Here is an 11,328-nt window from a genome sequence, read left to right as displayed (position 1 = left end):
TTGAATTGGAAGGAAATCTTTCCAAATATTACATAATCACTCGGCCTTTGCTCAGTACAGGTAACACCCATCTTAGACCACAACTGGAATTGGAATTTGGTCTCTCAGTGATGTCATTAAGTGAATATTTGCTTATGAAAAATTCAATTTCTAAATAAATGATGGCTAGAACTTAATGTATAAACTTTATTATATTGATCAGATATTATAATATAAACTTATAATTAGCAGTCATTTTTATTAAAGCTAACATATTTTAAGTCACCTGATTTATTATACAGTTGCAAAACTGTGAAACATAACTATGGTTCAGACTCCTGATACACACATTATAATAAATAGCAGATTTAAGTTCATTTTAAAATAAACATTTGCATCTAAAATTTTTAAAATGTAGTATTATAGACTGCATTTACAAGGATTTTTGTAAAATTTAGAAAATGGTTAGATGGTCATTCAGTTAGCCTTGGATGATACTGCAATTGTCATGGTGATGATTTCAAATAAGTAGATGGCAATTGCTTTGTTAGATTGAAAGTTTATAAAGTTTTCAATGATTTTTATCATTTGCAGTAGTGTGTTGGTACATTAAATGTAGCTCATTTTGCTGCTCTCTGATTCTAAGAACTGGATGCACATGGATGCTGTATCCTCTATTGATTCCCATAGACAAGCAAGGTTTCCAGCAAAGTAAGGCATGATATTATGTACATCATGGATGAAGACAGAAACCTTTAAAATATACAGACAGTCATTGTGATTTAATCCAAGCTGTAACCGGCACTAATGTCAAATTGCACTAAATATGGAAGATTCTAAACTTCATATGGGTGCGTGGCTTTCTAAACACAACAAGCATATTCATTTCAATCATTTCCTAAGGGCTCCATTTTTAGAACACTGGTGTTCATTGGAAGGCCAAATTTATGCTTTATGCTTAGATATGATGATCAAACAGAGGGTCCAGCCCACCTAATCTCAAAAGATTTTGTGATAAGAGGAGTGAATGAAAAGAAATTTAAATATTTCTGCACCCCAAAAAACAACTTATTCACACAGATGCTACTTGGGAAGCTTTAAGCTTCTTTTCATTTAAAACGTTTTTCAAGTTGTATCATCCCTTTCTTTTGTAACTTGTAAACTAATATATAAATATCTCAGGTATTTATGTAACAGTTCTAAAAATGATTAAAAGGAAAATTTGTCATTTTGAATGGACTTCTTTATAAAATAATGGAGATGATTAAAAAAAAACATGATTGTGTGTCAAATACTTCAAAAATCAAGTCTAGTTCATAGTGGACTTGGTGAATATTTCCAATGTAATCACCATGAGTGTATATAGAAATTTTGAGAAAACCAATACTGGTGGAGAAATAGACAAGAATTATATGCTCAGCATCTTCCTCTTTCCATTAGAAGTATTTCTTCAGGTGAAAAGCGGAATCAAAGCTAGATGTAATTACCAAAATTTACAAAAAGATGGCATGTAACTTCAAACCACTTACCAAAGAGGAATCCTCATGAGTGTGGATTAGGAATCCAGCACACTGGATTTCATTTTGATGGTAGTTCTGATGAGCAGGCAGAGTAGCTGTTACAGCAATTGACTTCACCGCTATTATGTAAGGATCTCTAAATTGAATAAGTGTAGCGTTATCATCACTAAAGGACAAAAAAAATACAATTTATAACATGTAGGGAACAGCTAGTTTAAGGCTGTAATTTTAGTCATAAGGCAAGATAAATCTTTGCTTATGAAGCTGCACATTTAGTGGATAAATGCAAGCTGTAATGAGCATAGATTGGTGGCAAAGATTAAAGAGGGACGTCTCTACTATTACCTTCTTTTTCTCTCCATTTCTACATGTTTCCCTAAAAACACCTACTGCTGCTCAGGACTGCATCTTGAAATAAACGCCTCTATTATTATAAATTAAATGCCTCTATAATGCATTACTAAAGAAATTATTAAATGAAGAATTAAGTATGCTGTTATAGCCAAAAGACCAGTTTGCTGGGATAGTAGCCCTGAGCTCATCAGAATTCCAAAAGGTGGGACCAAGAATCTAAGAAACGCTACGACATTCTATATATATAAACAAGGCAGGGATGTTATTCAGCAGGTTCTGGAAAACAGGCAGCTGAAATTTTGAGTAGTTCCGAGAACTGGCAAATACCACCTCTGCTGGCCCCAGAGTGGGGTGGGAATGGAGATTTTGCAATATCCTTCCCCCAGGAGTGGGGAGGGAATGGGGATTTTGCAGTATCCTTCCCCTGCCATGCCCACCAAGCCACGCCCACAGAACCAGTAGTAAAAAAAATTTGAATTCCACCACTGAAACAAGGCTGTTTGCAATGCACATAAACACAGAGAAATTACCATATAATATGAATATATGTATGTACACACACACATAAACATACTAAATATATAATTTTTTTCAAATTTGATACTTACTCTGTTTTAGAAGGTTCCCTTTGAGACACAAGAATTAAAACACTGGTTTTATTTCCATTAGCTGATGCTGAGGATGTAATGTGGTATATTTTGTCCTCTTCAGTCACACACTCCATGACACTACAATTTCTACAAGCATATAAGGCATATAGAAATAGAATTTAGAGCTTTGGGTATCACTGAAAAGTAATTAACAGACATTATGTAACCTTTAGATCTAAATTTGTGGAAATCAGTTCTATTTCAGGTTACATCTGTTGAAGCCTTTTTTGTTTTTAAAGAAATAAGGATGAAAAACTAAAGAGAGATTTCTGTTTACAAATCCAATCTTATTAAACTGACTAACCAGTTCTGCTTTAAAGGGTTATTTTTTTTTTGCTTTATTTATTTATTTTATTATTACCGGGCCTAGCTGCTAGGCTGGTTAAGGAACTGTTGATTTATTCCTGAGGTTTTAGATGATGATGATGATGTATTTTGTTTTTTCTGTGTACTTCAAAGAACACTTTGGACTCTGAGTGTAACTTAATAAAATACAATGAAGAGGTCTCTGAAAACCCTGAGATCTAGTTGATCTGGATCTGGAAGCTTAAATTAATTCACAGCAGGCAGATGCTTTCTATACCTTAACTTGCCTTGGATTGCCACTTAATCCATTTGAATGCAGTTCCATATTGGAAACCGACCCGTACGACCCATACGCTCACACAGAGAGGGCCTTCTCAGGGTGCCGTCCGCCAAACAATGTTGGCTAGCGGCCCCCAGGGGCAGGACCTTCTCTGTTGGAGCTCCTACGCTCTGGAACGAACTTCCCCCTGGTTTACGTCAAGTGTCTGATCTTCGGACTTTTTGCCGTGAAAACGCACCTATTTATTCAAGCGGGACTGGCTTAAAAGTTTTATTAAATTTTAATTGGAGTTATTTATTTGGTTTGTTAATTGTTTTAAATTTTCGGCCACCCTATAATATGTCTTGTTTTAATCTTGTTTTTAATGTGTATTTTGTGTATTTTAAACCGCCCTGAGTCCTTCGGGAGAAGGGCGGTATAAAAATCGAATAAAATAAATAAATAAATAAATAAACAAGGGTGAGGCAAAATAGGAGTGGAAGGCCTCAGCCCCTTCTCTACTACCTTATACTGTATGATCATTTTTTTTTCAAGCAGTGGATCCTGCCTTTCCTTTTCCCTTCACTTCCAGTTCCTTTTGGTCATTTGTGAGGCCAAGCTCTTTAGCTTTTCTGAATTTTCTTTCTGCAGGCATTTGCTGCTCACTTGCCCCATGGGGGATTGCAGCCTAATATGTCTCTACATTTGCTAAAACTGCCTTCCAAAAGATCCTTTGTCTTTTTTAGATATATCTATTTCCTTCATCATAAAATGTTTAGACTTAGGTTGCTGTTCTATTCTCATTAAACTAGTCCACATTATTGAAGATTTGTCAAAATGACAGCTTAAAAAAAATTAAGCCTGTAAGAACCGATACTAAATGAAAGATACAAAATTATGCTTACGAGTAGTATTTAGTCCAATGCTTATGGAGTAAGAAGTTAGATAAAAGGAAGAATGCCAGTTTTGAAGGTATCTGTATTTGCATTTCAACCTTGATTGACAGAGCATTTTCCTCTTCCAGAGTGTACATTTTTGTCTAGGGAAAAATGTATTTTGAATGCTGAATTATACAACCACACAAACTAAGGTTACAAAATGATTTAGTTTTAAAAAGCAATCTTCAAATAAGTACACACCATTCTCTGAAAAGGAGTAAGCCAAGTATCATACAACAATAAAATATAACATTGTGACCAATAATTCAGTTTCTGTAAAATAAATTTAGGTCAGAACCAGATTTATAGATTGAAGAATTGTGCAAAGAGAACAAATAAATAAATACAAGAATAGCATTCAGTGTGAAGTAGTGGTTTTACCTTGATAAAAAAATTGTTAACAATAGAAGGAATAATAGTATGCGTAGATATGGAGTTGAAAATATGAAGATTTCTATTGGGAATAACCTGTTCCCTATGATCTGACTAACCTTTAAAATAGTCTGCTGAGGACTTGCTTTATATTCTCACTTATGAATAGGAATACAAACCTATCACCAATACGTTCTTTTATATGGGGGAGAAACTAAAAAATTGAAAAGGTTTTCTCAAAAGAAGATTTTTGAGCTATATCATATATTAGCATATTAGAATGCAAGTTTAAGGTGGATATGTTTTTTAAGATATTCCTGTACATTTAGTTTTTAATAACAATAGCACACTGGCTGGGGAATTCTGGAGTCTAAAGATGTAATGCTTCAGAAACTAGTCTCCGGAATCAGCAATAGTTCTGTCTTATCTGAATTCGGCTTCACCCTGTTCTCCCACATCTACTCCCATCAGTTCTGAAGACACAGGCAAGCTCCTAAGAGCTGTGGTGGCACAGTAGTTAGAATGCAGTACTGCAGGCAACTTCTGCTGACTGCCAGCTGACTACAATTTGGCAGTTTGAATCTCACCAGGCTCAGTGTTGACCCAGCCTTCTGAGGTCAGTAAAATGAGGACCCAGACTGTTGGGGAAAATATGCTGACTCTGTAAACCACTTAGAGAGAGCTGTAAAGTACTGTGAAGTGGTATATAAGTCTAAGTGCTATTGCTATTGCTAATGGGAACTTAACAGGAAAGGAGATACAACTTATCATCAGCATATACAAATAGTAATGATCTTTACTAACAACTTCATATAGGTATTAAATCACAGGAGAGCCAAGACAGAATCTTTCTCCCTCTTGTGAAAATTCCTAGAGGGCTAAGCAGATGTCTCACAGTAGCACCTAAAAAGCACGCCCCTCCCCTGTGACTCAGCTCATTCAAGCCTCCAAAAGGATTATAGCATGAAAAGCTACTGAGAGATGAATGAATACTAACGGGGCCATACCGCTTCCATCAGAGCAGCCAAAACTATCTCCGTGCCAAGTCTGGGTTTAAATCCAGACATCAAATCAGCATCCTTTAGGAATTCCTGACATTGCAATGACTTTGTCCCAAGCTTGTCTAAATAGAGAATGCAGAACTTTAGTTTACAATTGTTTGTATTTTAATGTGGTGGGAAGCTTCAAGTACTTAAAGAAGAATTAATAATCTCAGGGATCATTAGTAAAATGAAGTTTTATAAGCCAAATCAGGATATGATCTAATACAGGGGTCTCCAACCTTGGTCCCTTTAAGACTTGTGGACTTCAACTCCCAGAGTTCCTCAGCCAGCTTTGCTGAGGGACTCTGGGAGTTGAAGTCCACAAGTCTTAAAGGGACCAAGGTTGGAGACCCCTGATCTAATAGGCAAGTAATAGCACTAACCTATTTTATTACTTTAATAGATATCACAGAAATATTGGAAAAGCATCTTAATATTGTATGTAATTTACAGATTCCAAGTACTCATTTAATTGGCAAAAATAATTTTCTTCCTTAAACTAAATATAACTTATGTTATCTACTGATCAAAGTTCTGCCACTATTTCCTACGCATTTGGGGTCTTCTCTTTAAATTTATCTTCTACTAACATGAAAGTTAATGTTATTTATTTTATTTTATTACCAAATATTTTATGTCCTATACTTAGCAAATAAAACTTCCCCCCCCCCAACTGTATAAATAAGATTAATGAGGATTGTAGAACAATATATCAACAATTATGTTTTTGTTGATTATCTTTATCTTTTTTAGGTTAATTTTACAAAAGTGAAAGTCTATAGCAACCCTAAACAATTATATCTTATGGACTGCAAAGAAATTACTTTGCATTAGCTCTATCTCGACTCCATTGTCTTAATTAAACAAATAAATCCATGCCTATAGACAGTATTTTCTATAGTTGCTGAAATAATGTGTTGTTTCTTGGTCACATAATTTTTCAGCCTTTATTATTCCTAACATAGGTATTTAAAAGATACATTTTGAATGTTGAATAGTTAGTAATGATCAATCATGTTATGTTTTGCAATATATTCTTGGTAAGTGAATCTGATGGGAAGAGGTACAGTTCTGTAATTCAATGGACAGTGTGGCAGTTCTCTACAGAGTAAGAGATTGGTCAGAAGGAAGGTAGTGAATCTTTTGCGACTGAAAGGGACTTCTGTTGTTATCACCAAGAAAAATAGGAGAAACAAAAGAGAATGATTAAGGGAGAGAAAAGAGACCTGTCTGCTTCTGTAATGCATGTAAACTCCTTTACATCAATCCCCATGTCTTCACATATCTTTACTCCAAGTAAAAGGATTTTTTTTTAAAAAAATAAACAATTAAGACATGCACACAATTCTTAAAACTATTGTAAGAAAATACATGGATAGTACCTACACGATTTAGAGTCATACATATCTCCCATCCAGGCTTTGCTGCCAAGAAAGTCAGTGCTGTAACATTGCTTTTGATTATGAGTGACTGAAATTTAAAACAGACAATAATTAATTGCAAGCCAGTTAGAAAATACAGGGTTTCCCCCCCTCTTTACAGTGTTGAGGAAGGTAGAAATCGAGCTTGAGATCTTTTAAATGATGAAGGCAATACAAATCTCTATCTGTACATCTCTATCGGTTTCTCTGATAAATTAAACATACATATTTGACAGGACATTCTTTAAGTTGCAATCTTGTTGATAGATGACAGTGGCAAGCTAAAAAGGCCTACAGTAAGTAATGGACTAAATCTGAACCCAAAGAACATGCTCAGAATCAAATTTGACTGAATTCAATGTGATAGAGCTAATTTTAAAAAGTATAGTAGTGCCACCATAATTTGCACAACTAGCACATTAGGAATATGTATAAAAAATCCTGATACAGATGTCTCTGCATTACATGCCTCTGATGGAAGATTTTTCTTTCCATCACATACTCATAAAATCAGTGCTATAAAACACAATTGCTGTCCTCTCTGCTATCAGCATTATATAAAATTTGTTAATTTTAAAACAATTCTGATAATAAGAAAACCAAGTTTGGTGGGACAGAAGAATATTCCAAAAACATAGTACTGAGCACTAGATTTTTTCCTGGTTTGAAAAATAAATCAATCAATCAGGATTGGCCAGTTTAGGGCTTCTAAAAATAGTTTCATATTTTGTGCTTCTCAAGAATATGCAATCCACTTTTCTTTCTTTCTTTTTCTTTTTTACAAAAAAGATTTCCATGGCCTTAAAAATGCCAGAAACAGTGTGTGTGGGAAGAAAGGCATAGACTTGTAACCCTAGAACTCCTGTAACATCCCTTCTACATCGCTTGCAGCCGAGGCCAAAAACTTTAAAATTGGTCCTAACTTTAAAAAAATTGCTCATCCTGCATTAAATGATCCAATTTACTTGATGGATATCAATGTGCAAATAATATAAATAGTACCTGGTTGCTAATGTCCCAGAAATCAGGTGTGAAATTGCTTTCTTTCTTTAAGAGCACATATCTCCTGAAGGTAATATACACAAGTGGAAAGAAAGCCAAAAGTAAATTAAGGAAATACATGGATTCCAAAGAGCATCCTACACTTCCAAATAGGTTTAAACTACCCAAACCAAGTATTTTTAAATTGCTGTTTATAAGTGTTAATTTTGTTTACATTTACTAATGTGATGAGGAAACATTGTAATAACAATCAGTGAAAAATACAGAATGCTGATTGCTAAAATGTACCTTGTGCTGATAACTAAATTTCAGCATTATCCTTTCAATACATTGAAATATTAAATCCAGCATGCAAGGTGAGGATAAGGCTTCCAGATTTTAATGAACACTTGTAGTAATAAAGATGACTATCTGGTAAAACTGGAAGCATTACAAAACAGGAATAGGTATTTTGTCCCCTTTCACTTATAATCCCATACACTGGAATATGTTCCTGAATCTGTTCTGCTCCATCATTCCAAAATATTTTCCATACAGCCTATCAGGAATATGCCTCAAACTGAATATTTGTTTGATATTTCATGAACCAAGTAGTTATTTCTGGATGAACTGAGAAATAACAGTGATTCTACTATAAATAAGTTATTAAATATTTATGTAATCTTTGAGGGTTATTTTTACCTGAATAATCGAATTTTCTTACGTGCAATAGCTCCATGGTACCTTCTTAAGCCATCCTCCAAATGAACAAAGCAGGTAAATAAGGAATTAACTATAATATGTGAACTTTTCTTAAAGAAATAATATTAGTTAAATTAAATATAATTATACTTCATTTTAAGAATAGCTGATAGGTCAGGTAACAAATTGTGTGTGATATAAACATTACAATAAAACGAAGAAGGGGATGAAAACAACTATTTGAAGAAAATATGTAATTAAACTATGAGGCACTCTGAAAAACTTAAGACCACACTATAATTAATAAAACAAAATTAATTAGCTCTTTTTCACTGGCCTAAGTGATTTTCCAAGTAACATTTAATCTAAAGCACTTTAGAGTCAATGCCTCACATAGAATTCAAATCAAGAAATCACTTTACTTACAGTATATTTTAATTTCCTCTGCTATTGTTGCAATTATAAAAATCGGCAAAAAAAATAACTTTGCTTTATCTAGTCATTATCTATTGTCTTCCTTTCCAGCTGAAAAAGAACTCACCTTGGTCATGGAACTCATTCTGGGAATAAGAACATTTCCATGTTTATTGATAGCATTGAAAATAAGAAAGGCACTGTTAATATGCCTTGCTTGACCTTTGGCCCATTCCTCACAATTGTATGCTTCAACCCGAACTCCAACCTCAATGCTGAAAAAAAGGTGTTTACTTAGTTTTAAAATGGGTTGAAATCTGCAGCAGTGATTTATGAGTCAGTAGAGTGCAACTGGTTGAAATAGATAGCTTAAAGAGAGAATGAAAGAGAATATGACATTATTTTTCAAATTCAAAGGAAGCAGAAGATAGGACAAGTTAGAAAAGGTTTCAGTTACAGTAGAATTGGTGTTAAATGTCCATTCAGAGAAACGAGAAAGCTCTGTTTGTAGAGAAGTGGTAGACTATCTTTTGTGGGACCTCTTCAAACAGAAGCTCAACAGCTTAGGTTTTAGAGATAGCCTCACTGGATTTCAAGGAAACGACTGGCTTAGATAACCTAACACATCAAGTTAGATTCAAAACCAAGGTTAAAAAACCTGATTTAATACAAGCCAGATTAATTTGTAAAGGGGAAAGAGCCACAATGCTATTGAAAATAACTGGGGGCTACAAAGAAATAGCTGATGTACCAAGTAGCTGTTTGGTGACTAGCGGTGTGACCGCAGTGATGGAGCTGGCAGTCTCACTGAACCTGAAGATTTTGGAAGTGCCCAGCAACATTCTTTGGGGATGCAAAATCGGCAGCAGTGGATCCTTTCTGGCAGTGGATCCAATTTAGCAGAAGTGATTTGTTGAGTTTTCAAAAGGCATGAAAGGGCCACATAAGGCAGCTTGGCAGGCTATAAGTGGCCCTATAAGTGGTCTGAATGTTGTGCAGGCCTGATTGAATGTGATGCGTGAAGTATTTTTTTCTGATCATCCAAGTAATAGGTTGTTTGGATAAAGACATAAATAAGTTGTACGATATGATACAAATCTCACTGAAGCTATTTCGGAGTAAAATTGCACAGAATTTAAAATCTCTAATTCATTAGTATTAATTATTTGAATATGCAGTAGTATATTTCATGTAAATGGATGTTTGCATTATCTGTCCTTGTGCTTTGTCTCTTTTCTTTTTCTGTTATTCTTTTAAATACCAAAAACTTCCATGTAAATGACTTTTGTTATCTTAAAAATATATATCAGAAAAATATGATATAATGAATAACGATTCCTGCAAATCTTTCTAACTACTGATTTCCTTCCCAAAAATCACTGAATCATTTTTAATTACAGATAGTCCTTGACTTACACCAGTTCATTTAGTGACCTTTCAAAGTTACAAAGGTACTGAAAAAAGTGACTTATGGCCATTTTCAGACTTACGACCTTGGCACCCCCATGATCATGTGATCAAAATTCAGATGCTTGACAACTGGTTCATACTTACGACCATTGCTGTGTCCCAAGGTCATGTGATCACCTTTTGTGACCTTCTGATAAGCAAAGTGAGGACCCAGATTGTTGGGGGGGCAATAAGTTGACTTTGTAAATATACAAATAGAATGAGACTATTGCCTTACACACTGTAAGCCGCCCTGAGTCTTCGGAGAAGGGCGGGATATAAATGTAAATTAAAAAAAAAAAAGTCAATGGGGAAGCCAGAGTCAGTTGACAACCATGTTACTAACTTATCAACTGCAGTGATTCACTTAACAACTGTGGCAACAAAGGTCATGAAATGGGGCAAAACTCACTTAACAAATGTCTCATTTAACAGAAATTTTGGGCTCAGTTGTGGTTGCAAGTGGAGGACTATGTGTATATCAATTAAAATAATCCAAAAAGATTTAAATCTACAATTGCACTTGATAAAAATCTATTTCCTTTGTAAAATATTTCATATTTTATAGTATGTGAATACATTATGTTTGGCTCCATGGTTAAATAGTGACATAGCTTCAATAATTACATACCTCTTTAATCCTTTCTTTATTTAGAAGCAGAATTAATTTTGCAAAATATGCACATTTACTTAACAGCAGGAATAATTACTTTTTTTAGGCAGAATACGTTTAATCTATCTAGCTTTATACACAACCTTACCATTAAATGTTTATTAAGATGAAGAACAGATTATTTAATCAGTGTCATTGTATAATCTTATATTCTAATCTGTGATATAATAATCTAGATAAATATTTTTTTTCTGCTATCTAAAGCACTGCAAAATGTAAACATTAGGACCTGATTCCAAATATATCCTGCATTATAGCTTCTCTTAT

At 34.2% G+C, this 11,328-nt stretch overlaps 1 protein-coding gene across 1 annotated transcript in view; it reads right to left on the bottom strand.

The window, feature by feature from the left end:
* Positions 1 to 588: 588 nt before the first annotated feature.
* Positions 589 to 11,328, bottom strand: part of ACOT12 (acyl-CoA thioesterase 12) — a 30,168-nt gene continuing 19,428 nt past the window's right edge. Inside the window, exons 8-15 of the mRNA XM_058168087.1 lie at positions 9,067 to 9,214; positions 8,526 to 8,581; positions 7,845 to 7,908; positions 6,808 to 6,891; positions 3,974 to 4,107; positions 2,462 to 2,590; positions 1,509 to 1,665; positions 589 to 732 (exon numbers count right to left, since the gene is read on the bottom strand). Coding sequence (XP_058024070.1) covers positions 589 to 732; positions 1,509 to 1,665; positions 2,462 to 2,590; positions 3,974 to 4,107; positions 6,808 to 6,891; positions 7,845 to 7,908; positions 8,526 to 8,581; positions 9,067 to 9,214 — 916 coding nt within the window. The remainder of the gene's footprint in view (positions 733 to 1,508; positions 1,666 to 2,461; positions 2,591 to 3,973; positions 4,108 to 6,807; positions 6,892 to 7,844; positions 7,909 to 8,525; positions 8,582 to 9,066; positions 9,215 to 11,328) is intronic.

The sequence above is a fragment of the Ahaetulla prasina genome, chromosome 2, assembly GCF_028640845.1.
Source record: "Ahaetulla prasina isolate Xishuangbanna chromosome 2, ASM2864084v1, whole genome shotgun sequence".
Lineage (NCBI taxonomy): Eukaryota > Metazoa > Chordata > Lepidosauria > Squamata > Colubridae > Ahaetulla > Ahaetulla prasina.
The sequence above is the reverse complement of the archived record's forward strand: the minus strand, read 5'-3'. Positions and strand labels throughout refer to the sequence as shown.